This window comes from Daucus carota, chromosome 5 (genome assembly GCF_001625215.2).
Source record: "Daucus carota subsp. sativus chromosome 5, DH1 v3.0, whole genome shotgun sequence".
NCBI lineage: Eukaryota > Viridiplantae > Streptophyta > Magnoliopsida > Apiales > Apiaceae > Daucus > Daucus carota.
Window position 1 is genome coordinate 37,349,442 of NC_030385.2, and position 21,349 is coordinate 37,370,790.

At 32.0% G+C, this 21,349-nt stretch overlaps 1 protein-coding gene across 4 annotated transcripts; it reads left to right on the top strand.

Annotated features, from left to right (window-relative positions):
- Positions 1 to 12,539: 12,539 nt before the first annotated feature.
- On the top strand, positions 12,540 to 19,461 carry LOC108223676 (uncharacterized). 4 transcript variants are annotated; one of them, XM_017398046.2, is made up of 11 exons: positions 12,540 to 12,726; positions 14,130 to 14,309; positions 14,492 to 14,670; positions 15,897 to 16,463; positions 16,569 to 16,646; positions 17,117 to 17,441; positions 17,526 to 17,725; positions 18,083 to 18,159; positions 18,560 to 18,661; positions 18,907 to 19,093; positions 19,188 to 19,461. In XM_017398046.2, exons 2-11 carry the CDS (start codon positions 14,138 to 14,140, stop codon positions 19,275 to 19,277), a joined length of 1,977 nt encoding a protein of 658 aa, XP_017253535.1. In that variant the 5' UTR covers positions 12,540 to 12,726; positions 14,130 to 14,137; the 3' UTR covers positions 19,278 to 19,461. The 4 variants fall into 4 exon arrangements, with proteins under 4 accessions (XP_017253535.1, XP_017253536.1, XP_063949753.1 ...); XM_017398047.2 differs by having other exon boundaries at positions 12,555 to 12,829; XM_064093683.1 differs by lacking the exon at positions 12,540 to 12,726 and adding an exon at positions 13,355 to 13,554.
- The last annotated feature ends 1,888 nt before the right edge of the window (positions 19,462 to 21,349 follow it).

The following is a 21,349-nucleotide window of genomic DNA, read 5'->3' on the forward strand; positions in this document are numbered from 1 at the left end:
CAGTTTCAAACCTGCTTTCTGTGACACTATTATACTCACCCCTCTCGCCAATTATGGGGCCGTTTGGCTGAGCTTAAAATAAGTGCTTTTTGCTTAATATAAAAAAGTGAAGTAGAAGTCAGAAGCAAGTTAAGACTTATAAGTGATTAAACTGTTCGGGAAATAAGCAGAAGTCCTGAAACAAAAGCTAGCAATCCTAACTTCTTTTAAGTGCTTCTTAACTTTTTAAACAAACGGTACAAATAAGTGCTTATAATTTATAAGCCCAGAAGTCGACTTATATGGGGCAACCAAACACCACCTATATAAGCCCGGCTTGAGTTACGGTTTATGAAAGTAACGTGATTTATGGTTCTTCGGTTTAACGTTATTTGTATTTTGGGTTCATAATTTCCAATTTTTTATTTTGATAATTTTGATTTATTAATAATTTATGATTTTATTAAAAAATAATCATAATTTGATTAATAGATAATTTATGTTTTTGAGTAATTTTTATAAAAAAAAATTAAAAAAATTTAGTCAATGAAAAATATCTCAAATTAATATTGGCTTAGGTCAATTTCTGATTTTCTGGTTTATATATGACTTTGAGTCGGCTTTTGATTTACTAAAAAAAACATATTTTGCCAAGTTGAAAACAGTTTTAATAACCTGTTTAGCAAAATACATTAATAGTTTTTCTAAACGTTACATATTATTGTAATTTTGGTGGATAAGAATGTTAGGCAGGTGTTTAATATTTATTATATTAAATAAATCAAGATTTATTTCATAGAACAGTAGAATTTCGTTCATTTCTTTTCGAAGATTATCACTTATTTCCGAAAAATAAAGGGAGCCGTTTGGGTGAGTTTAAAATTAGTGTTTTTTGCTTAAAATCAATCATCAATCAATATACTTATATAAAGGAGAAGCGAGGGGCGTGTATGTGGCGCCTCTCACATCGCTTCGTTTTATTTTTCTAATTTTCTGGAATTTTTGGATGAAAAATATCAAAAATTAGAACTACCTTTTTTAGTTTCGGATATATTAGAAACAAGTTTTAGAATCTGATTTTGTTTCAGATTATTTATGTAATATAGTAGATTGAAAATTTTAATCTGATTTTGTTTCTATATAAAGGAGGAGCGAGGTGCGTGTGGGTGGCGCCTCTTACATCGTTACCTTTTTTAGTTTCGGATATATTAGAAGCAAGTTTCAGAATCTGATTTTGTTTCAGATTATTTATGGAATATAGTAGATTGAAAATTTTAATCTGATTTTTGTTTCTATATAAAGAAGAAGTGAGGGGCGTGTAGGTGGCGCCTCTCACATTGTTCCGTTCTAATTTTATAATTTTCTGGAATTTTCGGATGAAAAATATCAAAAATTAGAACTACTTTTTTTAGTTTCGGATATATCAGAAGCAAGTTTCAGAATTTGATTTTGTTTCAGATTATTTATGCAATATAACACCTTGAAAGTTTTAATCTGATTTTGTTTCAAATTATTTAATTATGGGAAAGAGTAGCACACAAGTCTCTCTGCACCTATAAATGCCCCTATAGATTGTAGGGTTTTGGATCATTTAAACACAACCTACTCTCTCTTAATATCACAACCCTACCTCTATCTGGTGATGGTTCTCTTGCTCGATTCCTAACTTGGTGATGCCGTTCTTCTGCAACGATAAGAGAAGGTTGTTTATACGGTATTAAAAAAAAAAATAAAGGTTGTTGTAAGCAAAAGTAGTTATAGACCACTATGTGGGAGTCGACAAATCCAAACACAGGAGAAGAATATAGTCTTGACATTATATTGATGGATGATATCAATAAATTAACTCTTAGTGATGTATGGTTCTTAGTTATTCTTTTATAATATTTGTTTTGTTCATCGAACATGTTTGTTATTGTTAATTTTTATATGATTTACTTTGTACACAAGAAAAAATTATTCATGCATTATCTGTTTGCTCCGTTCAAGCTACTTTTAAGCGAAGACTGTTCATACAATATTAAAAAATAGTGGTTGTTACAAGTAAGGGTAGTTATAGACGGTTATCTCACGGATTTAAGTTAGATGTTTTTGTGCACAATCAATTCAAAAATATTAGAGGAAGGTGACAATTAAGATTCGTCGTGCTTTAAATTGTTAATTACGTGTAGAAATTTATTTTCATTTTTTTCAACATGAATTATAGTCCAATTTTGCAATTTTATATATTAGTATTGGTATTATATCAAGATTTTTATAATATAAAATTTATTTTATCCTATAAATATTAATTTTTAATCATTAATATACTTTTTATAGACAGCCACAAAATTATTGCATTCTACATATATTAATATCGAATCATTAATATAATTTTTATAGGTCGCCGCAACGCGCGGCTTCTCAGCTAGTAAATAAGTGGAGTAGAAGTTAGAAGCAAGATAATACTTAAAAGTGATCAAAGTGTTTGGGAAATAAGTAGAAACCCTGAAACAAAAACTAGCATTCCTAGTTTTTTATAAGTGTTTCTTGATTTATTACACAAACAGTACAAATAAGTGCTCCTAACTTATAATGCAGAAGCTGGATTTATAAGTCTGAAACAAACACGCACCTAGTCAAACGACTACTAAATCTCGACTTTAAACCTGGAGAGTCTAAGTGGGTGTTTGGCACGGTCTTATAAGCCTGGCTTCTGAATTATAAGTTAGAAGCACTTATTTGTACTGTTTGTGTAAGAAGTCAAGAAGTACTTAAAAAAGCTACGATTACTAGCTTTTGTCTCACGGCTTCTGCTTATTTCCCAAACACTTTTATCACTTATAAGTCTTAACTTGCTTCTAACTTCTACTTCACTTTTTTATTTTAAGCAATAAGCACTTTTATATTGAATTCGAAATTATTATACAGCAGACAAAGTCGAGTAGTTTGATCTTTTTTTAATATTTTTTTATCGTCTTAACATGAGTTCCTTAAAAATCAAATGGAGTCCAGAGAAGTGATCCCCCATTTGACTGCTCCTATTATTCAGGCTTTAACGTGATTTATGTGATAAACTGAAACTCCCTATCCCCTAAAAATTTTAGAGGAGAGAAAACACATCCCCTTATTTGAGAGAGCAAAAAGCCAATCCCTATAATACCACATCATCAATATTACTTATGATATAACATATATTTACTCCAACTCTATCTATTCGCACATATATTACCTTAAATATTAAATAAATTCTAATTTTTAAGTTATAGGTAACAAGTATAGGTAATACCAATGGAGTAAAACAACTTTTTGCTTACCTATATTTTAGGTAACCATTATTTTATTATATTTTAGGTAATCAATATAGGGATTACCCTGACCACAACCCTCTCTGTCTCGCTCTCCCTTCTCCCTCTCCCTCTCCCTCTCTCTCTCTCTCATCTCTCATCTCTCTCTCCCCCTCACCCTCTCATATTTCTCTGTCTCTCTAATTATGTTTGTATATTTTCTGCATATTATGTATAATCATTTTTGGGTTTGGAATATTATGATAATCTTGATTGTTATAATGGTTTTTCTGACAACCCAAATGGGTCCTTTTGTGCATCGGTGGTCAACGACGGTCCTTTCTCGTCACAATTCCGCTTCGATGGTGATTTTTGGACTTTATTTTAAAATCGGTAATATCTTTCCTTTTATTTTTAAATCAAATCATCTCCGTCTCTTTAAAAGGTACGTCTTTTCCTATGTTTGTTGTGTGTTTTTCGCTTGTTTTGTTGGCTTTTATATTTTATTATGATTGTAGATGTACATTATTGCATGTTTATTTCTCTTCTCTTCTGATATAGAAGTTGTATAGGGTTTTTTCGGTGATCAAATTCATTTGTAACTTCGTTGGAACTTGTTCGGATTAGGCTGTGAATTTTGTTGAGTGTAGTAGTCTATATTTTTCTAACTTGATTTATCCTAGCCGGATTTGATGTGGTTGTCGGTCACAATATTAGTCGAAAACGAGGTGTGTTTTAGTTTTTATGTGTTCTTTGTGTTCTTTGTGTTCTTCGTAGTTCTTGATTTGTTGATGTGTTTCGTGTGTATTTGATCTCCTACATTATAAATTTTAGTTTTCAAATTTGTTTTTAGCTGCATGTACGAATAAATTATTGATTTTTATGATTTGTATATGTATTATTTTAATTATGGTATAAATTTATATATTGTGCATGTATATATGTTAGTGTGCAATAATTTTGGGTAGGAAGAAATTAAATACTTCAGTTATACATAAGGTATTAAATTTCATGTAAATGCGATTTATATTTACCCAAATTAGGGATTAATTGATTCCATTCATGTTTTTTGAAAAATTGTGTGTTTGGTAAGTGTTTATGTGCATTTATTCCGCTTAATTAGCATATTAAATTTGTTAATTTATTAATATTTATGAATATTTATTGGGTGTCATAATTGATGGCTTTTATTAGGTCTTGATAACGTTCAAGGAGTTGTACCAATTTTGGTGGCCATAATTGGTGGCATATATTTTTGGACCAATATTGGTTGGCATGATTATCTTCCTATTGTCCTAAATGAATATTTTGCGGTTAATTTTGTTCTTGGATTAATAATTTGAATTTATTAATTCTTATACTTTGTGATGTTATGATAACCCTTTTATTGACTAATTAGATAATTAAATAATTAATTTACGTTGATCGGGATATAAATATGATTTAATTTGTAATTTCCCTCTTTTCCTAACAAAAAACTTTAATTTTTGTTTATGTATTTTTGTTCCCACAAGTAAATATCAATATGTATTACGATTTCTTTATATTGCGTGTCTAACCAAAGTTCTTACTTTGGTTAGACATTATCACTTTTCATATTTGTATCGTATTTTTATTAGTTCTAAAATTTTTATTTTTGAATAAATTGTTATATTATTATATTTATTTTTGTCAGGATTTATATATCATAATTGGGTTTATTTTCCCCAAAATAATTTTTTTCTTTAATTTATCATTCTTATGTTTGTTTTTGCTTGGTTTGTTTTTCAGGATCTTGGAGAGAGACCTTACGGGTTTTCTTATCAGACTTTAAAGTCTTATTATCTAAACGTCCGGAGATATCTTTGCGTATCTTTCGGTTAGATGATAAACTTTATTGGATGAATGTAATCCCTGATGCGGCTATTGTATCTATGATACAACTCATCTACGAGTATGTAGATCCTGACAAAAAAAAAATATAGGGATTACCCTTGGAGATGCTCTAAAATGTCTATTTAGATAATTTTAACTTATTAATGACATATGGGTTATTACAAATAGGGTATTTATCAAGTATACCTCTTTTTAACATTTTAATTGCAATAATACAATGTTCTCCCAAAAATTGCATATTTACTATTTTTTCCAAAATCCTACAATCTATTTGCATATATACGGTCTTCCCGTCTCTCCCCTTCTTCCTAATTCTCAGTCTCTCTCCCCTCCCTCTATCTTCTACCTATGTCTCTCCTACATCTCCCCGCTCTTTTCACTCTTCACCTTCTCCTCATCATCTCCCCATCATCGAGCTTCTCCTTCACAACTTGAATGAGCGAACTCGCTTCATCAACAACCGAATCACTATCAGAAAGCTTCAATTTGCACCGCAGGGTGATAGACTCACAGGTAAGGCTGTCTTCGTCGACGGTGCCGACTAGGGCTGTCAAAAAAGTGTGAAAAATCCGATATCCGTCCGAAAAATCCGCATTCGTATCCGAGATAAAGCGGATATTATCCGTATCCGAGACAAAGCGGATATTATCCGCATCCGAATCCGACAATTCCGGATACGGATACGGATATAGGCATATTCGTATCCGATAATATCCGCATCCGAAATTAAATATATATGATATTAAATATTATATATTATTAATATTATTCAATAACTATATAATGTGTGTATTTATATATGTATACATAAAATAATATATTTATATAAATTTTGTATAATTTTAAAATATTATAGACATATATCATAATTTTATTTGAGTTTAATATTTTAAAGACAACAAATTTATATTGAAAGATTAATAAGAATTAAATTTTGAATTAATATAAACCTTCTTTAATGATTTTAAATTTTTTACTCAGTTTTTAAAAATTATTTTTTTGTTTTTACTATTTTTTTATGATTTTTTAGAAATTTTAATAGAAAAATAAAAATTCTGATTAAAAATCAGATTCGGATCCGGATATTATCCGAATCCGGATAGTATACGTCGGATCCGGATTCGGATATCATCCTTTAAAAAATTTCGGATTCGGATACGGATACGGATATGGATTTTCGGATTCGGATCCGGATCCGGATACAGGCAGATCCGTATCCGAATTATCCGTTTGACACCCCTAGTGCCGACTGGGATTATGCAAAGTTACGACGAGGTGTCGCAACCGCGAGGAAAAAGGGGGAGAAAGCTTATGGAATGATTGGGGTTTGGCTTTCGGGAAGGGATTCAATTGAAATTTTTTGTGTGTGTTGTATTGTTTGCATATGATGGGTCGATTATGAGGAGACTGAGCTTGTGTTTATGTGTTGAGGAGGTGGAGTATACCCGGTGTATGTTTATTTTTAGTTGGTTTTTGAGTGATTTCTAATTTGTTGTTTTAGTTGTTTTTTGGGTTGCAATGTTTGGTCCCGCATGGGCACTTATTTTTCGACTTTTGCAACCACTTGCAACTTATTATGCAACTAAACGTAATTTTCAAAAGATTTTTTCAAAATTGCATTTGTGGTTTCATATATGGTTGCTACAGTTGCAGATAAGGTTGCATATGCAACCACCGTATTTTTGCAATTTTTTTTTGAAAGATAGTATTTTTGCAATTTGTTTTGAAAAATGATAGTATTTTTGCAAAAATTCTTTTAGACTTAGGTATTTTTGAGAAAAGCCCTTAAAAATATAGTAATAAAAATAAAAGTGATTTATGAATAACTTATGATTTAAAAGTAATTTTTATAAAAAAAAGTTCAAAAAAATTGAGTCACTAAAAAAATTACCTCGAGAACGAACTTCTGATTTTAAGTCCGTTCATGGCTTTTTTGACTTTAAGCTGACTCCTAACTTATCACACAAACAAAAAATTTTCAGTTTGAAATCAAAAATCCTGAGAATTTAAACCCAAATAAATAGACATTTTTCAGTTTAAAGTTAGAAATAACTTAGTAACCGGAATTTAAGCCAGTCAAACAGGTTCCTTCCTAGAGCCTATTTGCTTCCACCAAAAGCCGGGGCTTAAGCTGTTTCTGACTTTAATCGGGAAAAATTATTATTATTTTTTTTTTTGAAAATGAGAATAAATCTCAACGAGAATCGGCAATTCACCGTGATAATTCTTTCATTCAAGAAAGCTTATTATCTAACCGTCAGACATGCAAGATGACCGGGGAAATTTAGACAATAAAACTTTAATGTCCAAAAAGAAAACCGGCCTTCTTCCAAGAATCCTGAAAATAAAACAAGAGAAACAAAAATAATATAAGTTGATATATTTAACAGATTACATCAAAATATTCCCACAATCATGATAACTAATGATTGAGACAATTAAGCTCTTAAGGCATAATAATAAAATATTAATATCCTTAATTAAGACACAATTAACGCCCTCAAATAAGGCTCAATTAACGCCCTCAATAAAGAGGCACAATTTACGCCCTCAATAATTGATGCACAATTTACGCCCTCAATAAAGAGGCATAATTAACGAGGCACAATTACCACCCTCAATTAAGGCACAATTAGCGCGCTTTCCTTTCTGAAACCGGATCCCGTCCTGAAACCGCCGTCACCGCCACCATCGGCCACCACCGCTATGCTATCGATCAAGTTGCCTCGTCGTATGCGAAGCGAACAACGAAGCGTATCACATGTAACACAAAAAATCGCCAAAAACACCAAAAACCAAACAAAACACAGGGATTAAACAAACAAACAAATACACACAAACAAACAAGATTAAAATCAACATCTTTCGCAATTCCACTCAAAATCATGAGAAAAAGAAAGAATATTGTAAATAATTGTAATAGAAGGGCATACCAGTTGAGCCATGAGGAACCCCATAGGATTTGAAAGTCGGAGAGCATCATGTGACAAACCCGTCTTCTTAATTGCCCTTCTCTCCCGATCTTTTTCTCTTCACGCAGAACAAGATATAAGATGTTATATCAAGCTTTATTAGGCTGGGCAATAGTTGCTCGGGTGCCAGAGGATTGAATAGAAGGGAGATTTCGTAAGCACAGAATCTGTCAAGATGCAAATCTCTTGCGTGCATATTGACAACAGTTTTTTTAAAGTTGAATATACGAGAGAATCTTAATTTGCCTAGTGCTGTGTAATCGGGAAAAAATTTATTTGTGTAATAAGTTAGAATTCGATAACTTAAATTTATTTTTCGGTAACTTAAATTTGTTGAATCTTTTTTTTTTTATAAAAATTAACCATAAGTCATAAATTATCCATAAATTACTTTTATTTTATTGTTTTAATTTTCATAACCCATAAGTCATTAATAAATCAAAATTACCCGAACAGAAATTTTAAACTCCCAGTTTATCAAATGAGTCATAAACCTTAAGTTTTTTTTATCAAAGTCACTTTAAGTCATAAACCATAAGCTCAGCCAAACGGGCTCCTAGGCATGTAAGGATTTTTTCCCGGGATGAAATCCAATATTCTCTCTGTTTTTTAATATATGACGTTTGACTTTTTGACACATACTTTTAAGTATTTTGACCGGGTAGTTAAAAGTATTATTTTCGAAAAAAAATTTCTAAATAAAAATATATAATCAAAATTTAATTCACAAAAAAAAACTAATTAAAAATAATAATTTTACTACCTGGTCAACCCAGCTAAAGATACGTGCCCAAGTTAAAAGTATCATATAAAAAACAAAGAGAATATGTTTTTTTACCCCTCAAATTACGTGTCAAAAGTCAAATCGACTCTTATTATGAGATAGAGGGAGTAATAGATTTAATAAGTTTTTTTTAATATTTATTGATGAGATTGACGCAAATACATAAACATTTATATATAATTATGATTTTGAAAGACTAGTTAAAATACTCCCTCCATCCCAATTTAGATGAGCTTTTTGCTAATTTCACACATATTAAAGAGTATTAAATGATAGTTCTATTTTTCATCTCTACCCATATTTATTGTGTAGACTTTTGATAATAGTACTAGTTGGTAGATTGGAAATAAAAAAGACAAGGTAAAATTGGAAGATTATTGATAAATATGCATTGAAAATAGAGAGACTCAATTATTTTAGAATAAAAAATTTTCTCAAAAAGATAAATCTAATTTGGGATGGAGGGAGTACATCATAATCATAAAAGTTAGCGACATTTCCACCATCAGAAGAACCGATGAGATATTGAGTGCGAGATGGGAATTTAAAAAAGGTTACGCGTTGAGAAAACCGTGACGGTGGGCGGGGCCGAAGCAGCACTAGGTAAAAACAAGTCCGTGAGTCACCGGCATGTTTAAAGTTCTTTTACAAAGTTTTACTCTCATTTCCTCAATTCTGTGTGGGGCCTATCGGGCCAGTGCTGCTGAAACACGCTTCCCTTTTTCTCATCCTCCATATCCCTGCTTTTCAGCTTCACAATATTCTTAGCCGGTAACAGCATCTCCAACGCTAAAGATGAAACTGTTAGCTAAAAACATCATTAGCTAAAAAAAATTTGAGCCGGTAAAGAATTTTGCTCCAATGGGTATTAGGTAAAACCATTAGTTATATTCAAAATACTATTTTAAATATTAATTATAAATATACAATAAAATAATTTATTTAGTTTTTATTCTATATTATTGAAAAAATAATAATATCTTTAATAGATAATGATCAATTATAATATTTAACATTTTTATATTATTATATTATAATTTTAAAAATTTTGATTGAAAATAAAGTAACATTTTCACATAACAATATTATTTGTAAAAACAATAAATAATACATCTATACTTGCAATAATAATAATAATAATAATACCTTAAATATTTCAATTTAAATATTATAAAAATGATTTAGGTAGAATGTTATATGCTTTAAATAAAAATAAAATAAAATTTAGAAGGGTAAGAATAAAAGTTAGTGCTAAAGATTTTAAGCTAATTATCTTTTGATAAAATGGGTTTGAAAGAATTAAAATAAAAGGTTAATTAATTATTTATTTAATATAGGTGAAAATAAAAAATATAACTAATAAAAACATATATACCGATACTATTATAATAATAAAAACTTAAAAAAACTAATTAACAAAAATTACTTGTATCATGTAAAACATTTACTAATTTTCTTTGTTAAAAATTCATAATTAACGTTAAATAACTATATAAGTTATTATATTGGTTTTATTATATTATTTTTATTATATTATTTATTTGTTATAAATATTTTTACACTTAACAATACATTAGATTAAATTATAAAATTATAAAGTTATACAAATATATATAATAGAATTATAATATTATAATACATATATAATATAATATTGACATATAGGTTGGAACAAGTTTAAATTTTTTTGAGTTAAATTTTAAAAGAAAATGACGTGGATATGATATAGATGACAGACTTTGGTTCAGCAAATGTAGCGTGCTTAATTCTCGGTATCTAAAAATATTGCTAACAGGTCTCTGCGTTGGAGTGATGTTTTTTTTACATATTAGGTTTATGGACTGACACATAGACTTTAAAGCTAACAGGGGACGTGCGTTGGAGATGCTCTAATTATGTATTTAACCCCTTGTTTTTTTTTTCTCTAATTGATTAGACACGCACACATGTGGAGTCGAACTCTCGACCTCCCGCAAGGGTACAAGAGTTCCACCACCACACCAACACTTTATTGGCATAATTTCTTTTTTTACCCCTTGTTATCGTTAAAAATGATCGTGTAATGTAATTTTGAATGATTCAAATTGCGCCTTATTATTTTATCTTTTGTAAACAGTTTGCACCTCTTCCATTAAATATATATAAATTCGTGCTGTTAATGTTAAAAATCGATTGTCAATTGATAGTCGGTTTGTAATTTTAATTTTACGCTAAATGATATTGTACCAATTTTACGCTAAATGATATTGTACCAAATCATGTATATACATCAAACATAAGTGCCTCTAGATTGATTACCACCACGTGGTGAGAAATTTTACGATTTTCGAGTGGCTAAAGATGACCCTTGGTGATTTGAAGTTTCAAAGATAGCCACCAGTGATTGCTTATTTGATAATTTTTTTAACCTTCTTCTTGAATATCCTTTGTTGATCATATTGTTCACTGGGTAGACTTGTGTTTGATGGGTATAATTTAGTTCATAATCAATGATTAGCGTTTTCCCGTTATTATAGGGCTGATCTTTCGCACCAACAATCAAACTTCTTCTGAAAACAAAAATACATATATTGTTATATAAGGATTTCGTGGTGTAAGCGACGCGACTAGAACATCGATGGTGGCCGAACATGATGGCGGTGACGGCTGCTGTTTCGAGGTCAGTATCAGATTCATGAATCGGTTTAAGGAAGGCGTTAATTGTGCCTTGATTGAGGATTTTTTTGTGTCTTAATTGAAGGAGTTAATTGTGCCTTAATTGAGGCCGTTAATGTTTTGTTAATTGTGCCTTAATCAAGGGCGTAATTGTTTCAATAAGGAGTCATCATGATTGTGGGAATATGTTGACCACCAGAGTCAATTATGTGCCGCTTTGTTGGCTTGTTTTAATTATTGGATATATTATCTTTTAGTTTTTTATAATATATAATCTGTTATATATATCGACTTATATTTTTCTTATTTCTTTGGTTTATATTTTCAGGATGTTTGGTAGATTACGGATTTTTCTTTTCAGACGTTAATGTTTTATTGTCTAAATTCTCCCGGTCATCTTGCATGTCCGAGGTTAGATGATAAGTTTTCTTGAATAAAAGAATTTTCACGGTAAATTGCCGAATCATATTTGTTGAGATTCATTCTCATTATAAAAAAATGTTAAAAATCGACGCTCGACTCAACAGTAAAGCAAAATAAGCACTCACTTAGAGTCCCCACACAAACAGCAATACTAAAATTTTAAAACCTCTTTATATATACACGTATATACTTCTTCAACAATTTTCTATAATTTTTTCAATATCTTTCATATAATTTTCCCCCAAATTATATAATTTTTTTATATGATACATTAGAAAGTTGAGTATATATATCTGTATATATAAAGGGTTTTAAAAATTCGGGGTCTTTGTATGTGTAGGGGCTTAAACGACCGTTTTTTTAGTCACTAAATTAGGTTCGGATGACACAATAAGTTTCTAAAGACACAATAAGTTGAGTGATAAAAAAATCTATTTTCCATAAAAAAATAACTATATCATTTATCGAATTCTATGTCATTTATTATAAACGATATATTTAATTTATAATAATTTAAAATATTAATTAATAATATAACATTTTTAAAATATAATAAATCAATAGCGAGCAACAAATTTTTAATGAGGTCTCCAACCTCGAATCTAAATCCCAATCTTTACAGAGGGTTTTTCTTTCCACCTTTTCTGGGCAGTGGGCAATAATAAAGGACTCCTCCGTGTTGCCTCGTACACACAGAAGAGGGGGAAGAGTTTAATCATTTCAGCAGTTCTTTTTTCTTTTTCTTTTTAATTTTTACTACCGATCAATGAAGGTATCTCTCTCTCTCTCTCACGCGCGCGCGCGCACACACACAGTCTATTGGTTGAGTGGCTGATTGATTTCGTGATTATTCAAGGTTTAATATGTATCGAGAAGTAAGAATAAATGTCTAGTTGTTATTTAAGTAAGAATAAGTGTCTAGTTGTTATTTAAGTGATTACATTAGCCGCTGTTTGTGTTGTGTAATTGTGTTGTTATCTCCAAGTGTGATTGTAGCCCTAATATATTGTTTTTAATTAATGTGATTACTGCATACAATATAAACCTGATGCGTGTATCCTTTGATTCACTTTTCGAGATTGTGTTTGTTTATATCCGTGTCAAGCAATTGGTGCTTTGTTGCTCCATGCTTGTTAGCCGGGTTAGGTGGTTGTAATTTTTACTCGATGCTTCATATGAATAGAATATAGGTGATTAGTGTTTTTATGTATGTATATGTGCGTCGAATGTATGTAGTCAGGTGCCTATGATATCATCCAGGGCACGAGAAGGTTGTCATATATGTACTTGATCAGTTCTATGATGGAATTAGATGTTTAGGTTGTGCTCACTTGAGATGAATACAATGGAGGAGGAACAGAATAATCATTCCATTCATTTGTCTCTTTAAGTAAGAAGCAATCGGAATGGAGTGAGAATAATATATCGTTTCATTATTTTTTTTAAATTATAATATTTCAAAAAGATTGAAATGCTTAACTTTGTGATTGATATGATGCTATCTTCTAGAAAGTGTTGTGTTTAAAAGGGATGGACTTATCCCACATGTTTGGAATGGAATGGAATTCAACAATTCAAATGGAATGGAAGAATGAGTGTGGTAATGGTTCATTCCATTCCTTGACCCAACCAAATAACCTCAATTTTCATTCCGCCCAGATTTGTAATTCTCCTGCTGACATTCATTCCATTTCGGTGAAGCGTACACAGCCTTATTGTTTTTATATATGTGCATGTTTTCTGTTTTCTCATGTATATGTGTTGAATGTATACAAATAATTTCTTAGGGCTGTGGAAGGTTGTATATTTATTTTATCCTTTATAGAGATAGATTGATAGAATATAGATGACCAGTGATTGCATGTGTACATATATATTTTCTGTTTTAACATGTGTGCCTAATGTATGTAAATACATGCCTACAAATTGCAATTGTTCCTATGGCTCTGTAACTGAAAGGTTGTTCTACAATTTACTTGATCCTTTATTGAGATGGATATAGATGGTTTTCCAATTTTTTCATTAGTGTGCATAGTATGTATAATTATGTGCCTATACTTGTGTCTTGGCATTTGGAAGGCTTTTTGTCCTCACTTTTTTGTTGTATCATTGCTGCAACGTAATTCTATTCGTGTTTACTGTTTTGTTAAATTCTCACGGTTGTCCATATGGCAGTAAGGAAGATGGGTGCTGGGAGGAAAACACAGACTTTCGTTCTCAATGACAACAAAATTCCCATACTGAACCAGGCACCCTACTCAGGTTTTAGGAATTTGGGGAAAAGCCAGCTTGGTGGTGTTATTTTTGGTTGCAAGAATGCAACTCTTAAAGAATGCCTCAATAATCAACTCTTTGGTCAGTCCTTTTCTCTATGAAGTCCAGTCAAAATAATTGTGTGTATACTTTTTGCTTATAAACCTTCTGGAGTAGTTGCAGAAAAAATGAACATAATACTTTGAGGCCTTAACTTTCTACTTAGCAGATTATGATATTGTTTTCTTATGTTTTCAACATCTGATGCCAGAAACTCTTCTCAGGTTTACCAGCTCCTCACATGTCATATGTTAAGAACATCGATCCTGGCTTGCCGCTGTTTTTATTCAATTACAGTACTCGAAGGCTTCATGGCATTTTTGAAGCTGCTAGCCCTGGAAAACTGAACATTAATCAATATGGATGGACTGATGGTTTAGTAAAAACATCATATCCTGCTCAGGTACATACCTATATATATATATACACATATATATATACATACATACATACCTATATATATATATAGGGCATTGCTCAAAACTGAACACCCTTAAAAGAAGAACAAAGAAGAACACTTTGGAATCGAACATAGAATCTCATCTAAAACTTGAATTACATTCTAACTTTAAGCTAATTAACAATATATTTTGAATAATAATAGTATCTAGCATGTTTAACAACAATTATGGATTAAAAATAACATGATCCTATGTGATATTAATCATGTAAAGAATATATACATGATTCTATTCTGGATTCTGTTTTGGATTCTGTTCTGGATTCTATAATATTTCATATTAATAATTTGGATAGATTTGGATGTTAGATTTCATATATTAAGTTTAGTTAGTGCTTAACTATGTAATTATAATCATAACAAATCATTTTTTATGAAAGAAAAAGTGTTATGAAAGTGTTCTGTGTTGTTCTTTTTTTAAAGTGTTTTGTGTGGAGTGCAACCCATTATATATATATATATATATATATATATATATATAACATTCTGTTAATTTTTATTAGAACTTAGTGTTTTGGCACTGGAGTGCACAAGAGACTATTTGCCGCGTCTTTAAGTAATTTCCATGTTACTTCCTTGCTAAAATGGAAAGAGGGAGGGAAAGAGAGAAACGGATAAAAAGTTACTTGAAAGCGCGGGGTACTTAAAAGTTGGTAAATATGTATTCAAAAGCGGGGTGTATTTGGAAGTTTTTAAATTTGAAATAAGATTTGAAACATTGGAGACATGGTGCTATTTTAGCAACAATCACTTTTTTGTGCTAAATTATAGCAATAGGTCCATCTATTTTTTTTTTTTTGCCATAGGTCCATCTATTTTAGCACAACCATTGTACATGTTCTAAAGTGTGCTGGCAGTTATTTGTCCAAAATATTACCAGATATGATAAGGCCGGAAGTAATCTACTTGAAATCCAACATGTCGATAAGATATCAGAGTTCTATTTACCTTTTTGGTGTAGATTTGGAATTGAGGACCTGGGTTAGGCTTTGGAATTAGATTTACCTTTCACAGGGAGCCTAAATAACTGTCAGGTTGCTAGCGTGACCCGCTTGAACTTGTCAGTACTACAACAACTACAGATGCAACTTTTTAGTTATTTTTATTTCGAGTTCTTTTCTAGTTCTGTCAATTTCAGTCTCTTAATTTCTGCTACTTAATGAATGTAGGTCCAGGTCCGTTTGCGTGTTCAATGCCAGTCATTGCATGAAGAGCAGTTCAAGCCTATAATTGTGGACAATTACTTTAAATCTAACCATTTCTGGTTTGAGCTGGACCATGCTCAAACAGATAGGTTAATATCTTTGCTATCGTCCGTTGTTATTGCTCCAAACACATCTGCACTACAACTCACCAAAGAAAGGAAAATTCCCTTAACTTCACAATGGAGGGAAAAGGGGAATGAAGGTTTTGACACTGCAGTTTCAAATGTTGATGTTGCTCATTCCTCTAGCTCAGATGGAAGTCCGGATGATTTGGTTGTTGACTGTAACCACTCATTTGAAGCTTACTCGGATAGGAGGACCATAGAGGAAAGTGAAAAGGACATTATGTACATGAAACTAAAAGAAATGGCCTTTAAAAGATTAGACCCGTCATTATCAGTTGAAGATAATGTGGTTACAGATGGTGAGAACTCGGAGCATGAGGGTTTGCTGAAGAAACAAGCAATATCCGAAGAGAAACTTGAAATTACATCAGTCAAGTCACAAGATGATCTCTCCGGCCTAGCTCAGGTAATTGATGTCTTCTTATACATTATCTCTGTCCTCTCAAATAGGGATAGGTTTTGACTTCTATCATGTAAATAGCTTTATAATTGTGCTTTTGTTTATATGCAGTTGACAAAGAGGGTGGAAGAGTTAACTGCTTTTAAAACAGAGCAAAGTCAGAAGATGGAATATCTACAGCAGAAGCTGGTAATTTTTTTTGTCATTTGTTACATCCAGATGGTCATTGCTGTTTTATACTTGCATTAAAGTGCTGCTTGGCAGATTCAATTGGATCTCTAAGAATTTAGGCTTTTCTTTAAAAACATGTTTAAGTCTGAGGAACAGAGATGCATTTACATGATATTTCAATTCTTACCCATGTTTTCTACAAGTAATGCATCTCCTTAGGCTTCTAAAAGTGCCATGTCTCAGACTTCTTTTATTATGTTAGTAAACTAATGACAGTTTGTACTGTGTTACTATTAGCTTAAAGTATTCACTATTCGTTATTATCTACACTATGACAGTGTACCCGGTCTCCTTGATACTCTACAATATATTTTTCATCCATAGTTTTACTTTAAGTATTTTTTTTTTAACTATAGTCAATCAAGCAGCCACAATGTTTTCATTTCTTTCATGTCGAATAATTATTGGTATCTCACTTTGTACGTCAGGTACACGCGGAAACAGAAATTAAATGCCTGAAAGATCGGTGTTTGGTTCTGGAATCTAGATCCAATACTTATGTAGCTAAGGGGGATAACACAGCTAGCGAAGCTTTTACCGAGCTTGATCCAGATATTAACGAATTCATGTATTTGATTGGAGGATATGATGGACTCCAGTGGTTATCAGCTTTAGATACCTACTCACCTTTACTGGATACTGTAAAGTCTCTACAGCCAATGAACTGTGCACGTGCCTACGCATCTGTTGCAAGATTCAATGACGAGATATATGTATTTGGTGGTGGAAATTGTTCTGTGTGGTATGAGACAGGTTGTTGCTTGTAATTGTTGCTTAATATCTGCACTTTTCCGATACTCAAGTGTGTGTCACTAACTTTAGTCCTCGAACCTTTAGTTGAATCGTATCACCCAGCACGCAAAACATGGACTTCACGCCCCTCCCTGAATAGGGTGAAGGGAAGTTTGGCTGGTGCTACTGTAAACAACAAACTCTTCGCTCTTGGTGGTGGGAATGGGCATGAAAGTTATTCCGATGTTGAAATGTTGGATCTAGATGTTGGACGCTGGATTCCTACGCGGTCCATGATTCATAAGGTAATTGTTTTATATCTGTAGCTGTGTTGATAGTAGGTCACTGCCCTTTGATATATCTGTAGCTGTGTTGTTAGTAGGTCACTGCAGTCTCTTTGATAAATACTTTAGTGTGTGATGAGAAAGATAAAATACAAGATTTTGCTAATCGAATAAGTTGCCCCCCCTCCCTTCTAACACACACACAATCAAAAGATTCTACCGGTGAGTGACAATGAACTGCACTCTATTCCCGTGACTATGAACTCTTGGGTATATCTTTGGATGCCAAATCGCTGGTGAGTTGAATAGTCAATTAGTCACTCATTTCTCTTTTTTTCCCTTTCTAAATATATATCTGTTACACTTTCATTTGTGCAGCGATTTGCTTTCGCTGCAGTAGAACATAATGGAGCTATCTATGCTGTTGGTGGATTTGATGGAACACGTTACTTGGAGTAAGATAAAAGTCACCTTTAAAATTGTTCCTCTTGACATGCTCCTGCACAAATAATGCATTTGTTCATGTCTGTATGTATCTTCTTTTACATTATCAACTAATGTGGTGCCAGTTGCATCTTATCTTAAGTTAATGTTAGACTTTAGCATTAGTTATCTTGAGTGTATGTTGTCTTATAAATAAAAAGGACACTTGTGCCAAGCTTTCACTGTCGGGATAAACCAATAAACTTCACAGTAGACAGTAGTCGTTTACTTATTTCGGGGGGGGGGGGGGGGGGGGGGGGGTCCTAGTACAAAGAGGCCTGCTACTCATGACTTAAGCACTAACTGAATGTCTCTGTTTCTCCATTAAATAACATATATTATTAATTTTCATCACAATGTCTATTTTCTCAGATCTGTTGAAAGATTTGACCCCAGGGAACATACGTGGACCAGTATTGCAAGCATGAAAACTCAGAGGGGTTGTCATTCTTTAACTGTTTTAAATGAAAAATTGTAAGTTGATAATAGTTTTTAAAGTTATTTCTGCTGTTGATTAGTTATTTAGTCTCTAATTTGTTCTAAAATTACAATATTCTAGACTTCTGCCAGTTAAAGTGCAAGATAACATAATTGCGTTTATGAAAGGAATAATAAAAATATCTCTATACATTAGTTAGTTGGAAGAAATGTTTTCCAGGTGAAATTATGTTCATAAATCTTAGCACCTTTGTGATTGTAATATGTAAATTTAACTGCAGATATGCTTTGGGTGGTTATGATGGCAAGGAAATGGTCAGTAGTTTGGAAATATTTGATCCACGGGCTGGGGCGTGGATGACTGGTGAGCCTATGAACCAACAAAGGGGATATGCTGCTGCTGCAGTATTGAAGGATTCTATGTATATCATAGGAGGACTCGACTGCAGAGAAAATATTGTAGAGACAGTAAGTTTCAATGCGGGATCTTGAATCATTTACAAAAACCCTAAATACTGTTGCTTAAATATCATATCTTCCTCTTGCTTATTTGGCAACACAGATTGAATGCTACAAGGAGGGTCAGGGCTGGCAATTAACAAACCTAAAAGCAATTGGGAGAAGGTGCTTTGCCTCTGCTATTGTTTTATAGTATGATTACAACCGACTTGATGAGTTTGTAGTAAAGAGACGGTTTTTTTTTTTTGTTTTGAGCATGAGGTAATGATCTGTCTGGATCGTCTTTTGTGATAAGAGGGTAATTAACTTGGTATCTATTTACTACCAAGACATTTCAACAGTTCTAAATATGTTTATTAGGAAAATTGATTTTGCAAGATTACGAGAAATAGATTAAAAGGAATAAGCAAGTGTGGTCTTAAAAGTTAGAATTGATTATAGTTTATAGTTCTTAATTTTGGTTTAAACACATACAAGTATGTATATTTTCTGTGTGACAGTTTGCACTCTAAATTCCATATTTCCTGAGCACGGTTGGATAGCTCAGTGGTTAAAAACTTATCCCCTGGCTCACCCCGAGAGTTTCGTAGAACAGATACTCATTTGTAAGTAGGGATGGGCATCGGGTCACTTCGGGTCGGAGATCGCTATAACCGGTCCCGATCCCCGAATCCTAACCTAATCCCCATCCCCGGCCCGATCCCCATCGGGGATTATTTTTCGATCCCCATCCCCGGCCCGATCGGGATTCGGGGATACCCGCGGGGATTCGGGGATTTTTAATTTAAACCAAAATTTTCAATTAAATACTTAAATTCATAATTATGATTAGTTTTTAATATGTCTTACCTCATTATTTTAATTTATCTTCAATGATTTAATTATGACTTTTTTAATTTAAGACTTATTTTAATAAAATTAAATATTAACATTTATTTCAATAAATTTGATTATATTAAATATATAATTATAATCTATATAATATATAAACAAGTGATGACTAAAGTTGCACCTAAAGAGGTATATAAACATATTAATAAATAATTATAATATATATATATATATATGTATATAATATAATATAATATAATAATCGGGTCGGAGATCGGGCCGACAATCGGGGAAAATCGGGTCGGGGATCGGGGATCGGGCCGGGGGAATGTGAAAAACCGTACCCGACCCGATCCCCGATATTTTTTTAAAGTCGTCCCCGTTCCCCGGCCCGTACCCGAAAAAATCCTCGAATCCCCGCATCATTCGGTGCGGGGATCGGGTCGGGATCGGGCGGGTCGGGATTAATGCCCATCTCTATTTGTAAGGCTATAAGCCATATTAGTCAAAAAAAATTCCATATTTCCTAGCATTTTGTAATCTCAATCCTTTTTAAGTTTATAATTATTGTTTTAACATTATCTATTTGTAATTTTATGGCTCTATTTTTCCAGGTTCAAGACATCTATTTCTAGAAATATTATAAAAATGTGTATTTTTCCGTTCATCCAAATACCACTTTTCATACTTTTCGGACTTTTTTCTTTAATTGTTTTTTTTATCTGAGTTATAATTGGGTCAACTTGAAAAAAAATAAGCATTTTTATTTTTTTATTTATGAATGATGACTTATTTATGAAAAGTAAGGGAATACAAAAATGAGAATAAAAATAGAAATAGATAACGTTAATGCAAAGTTTAAACGAAAGAGAAGGTTGGGTTATAAAATGCAATAGATTATGCAATTGGTAGTAGAAGTTGATGATAATTTATATTTACGGATGATGACTTGAACAGACTCGAACGTTAATTAGCATGAAACCGGTCAATTGATTTTTAACGATGAAATATGGGTGCCCGTGGACATGAATGTCATATTAAAAATGGATAACAAAAATTATCTCACGTATCATTAAAAGATCGATATTTGATAGTAATAGTTGCAGTTAAGTTTCTTGAATATAAATTTGGGTCAATACTCATTTTATTCCAATTTTCTGGGTGTCGTATACTCTTTTTTTTGAAACCATCCGAAAGATAAATAAAACAGTTTAGCAAAAACAGAACAGAACACAATAGAATACAATAAAATTTCAGAATTCATATATTCTGATGGGGATAAATATCAAGTTGGTGACTCGTTTCGTCCAAATGTATCAATTGAGTAACTGATTCCTAAATTGACTCAAATGAGCCACTCATTAGAAAAATTTGTATCAAAAATATCACTCTATCGTTAGTCGAAATTTTGAAAATACTATATATGGAGTTTCG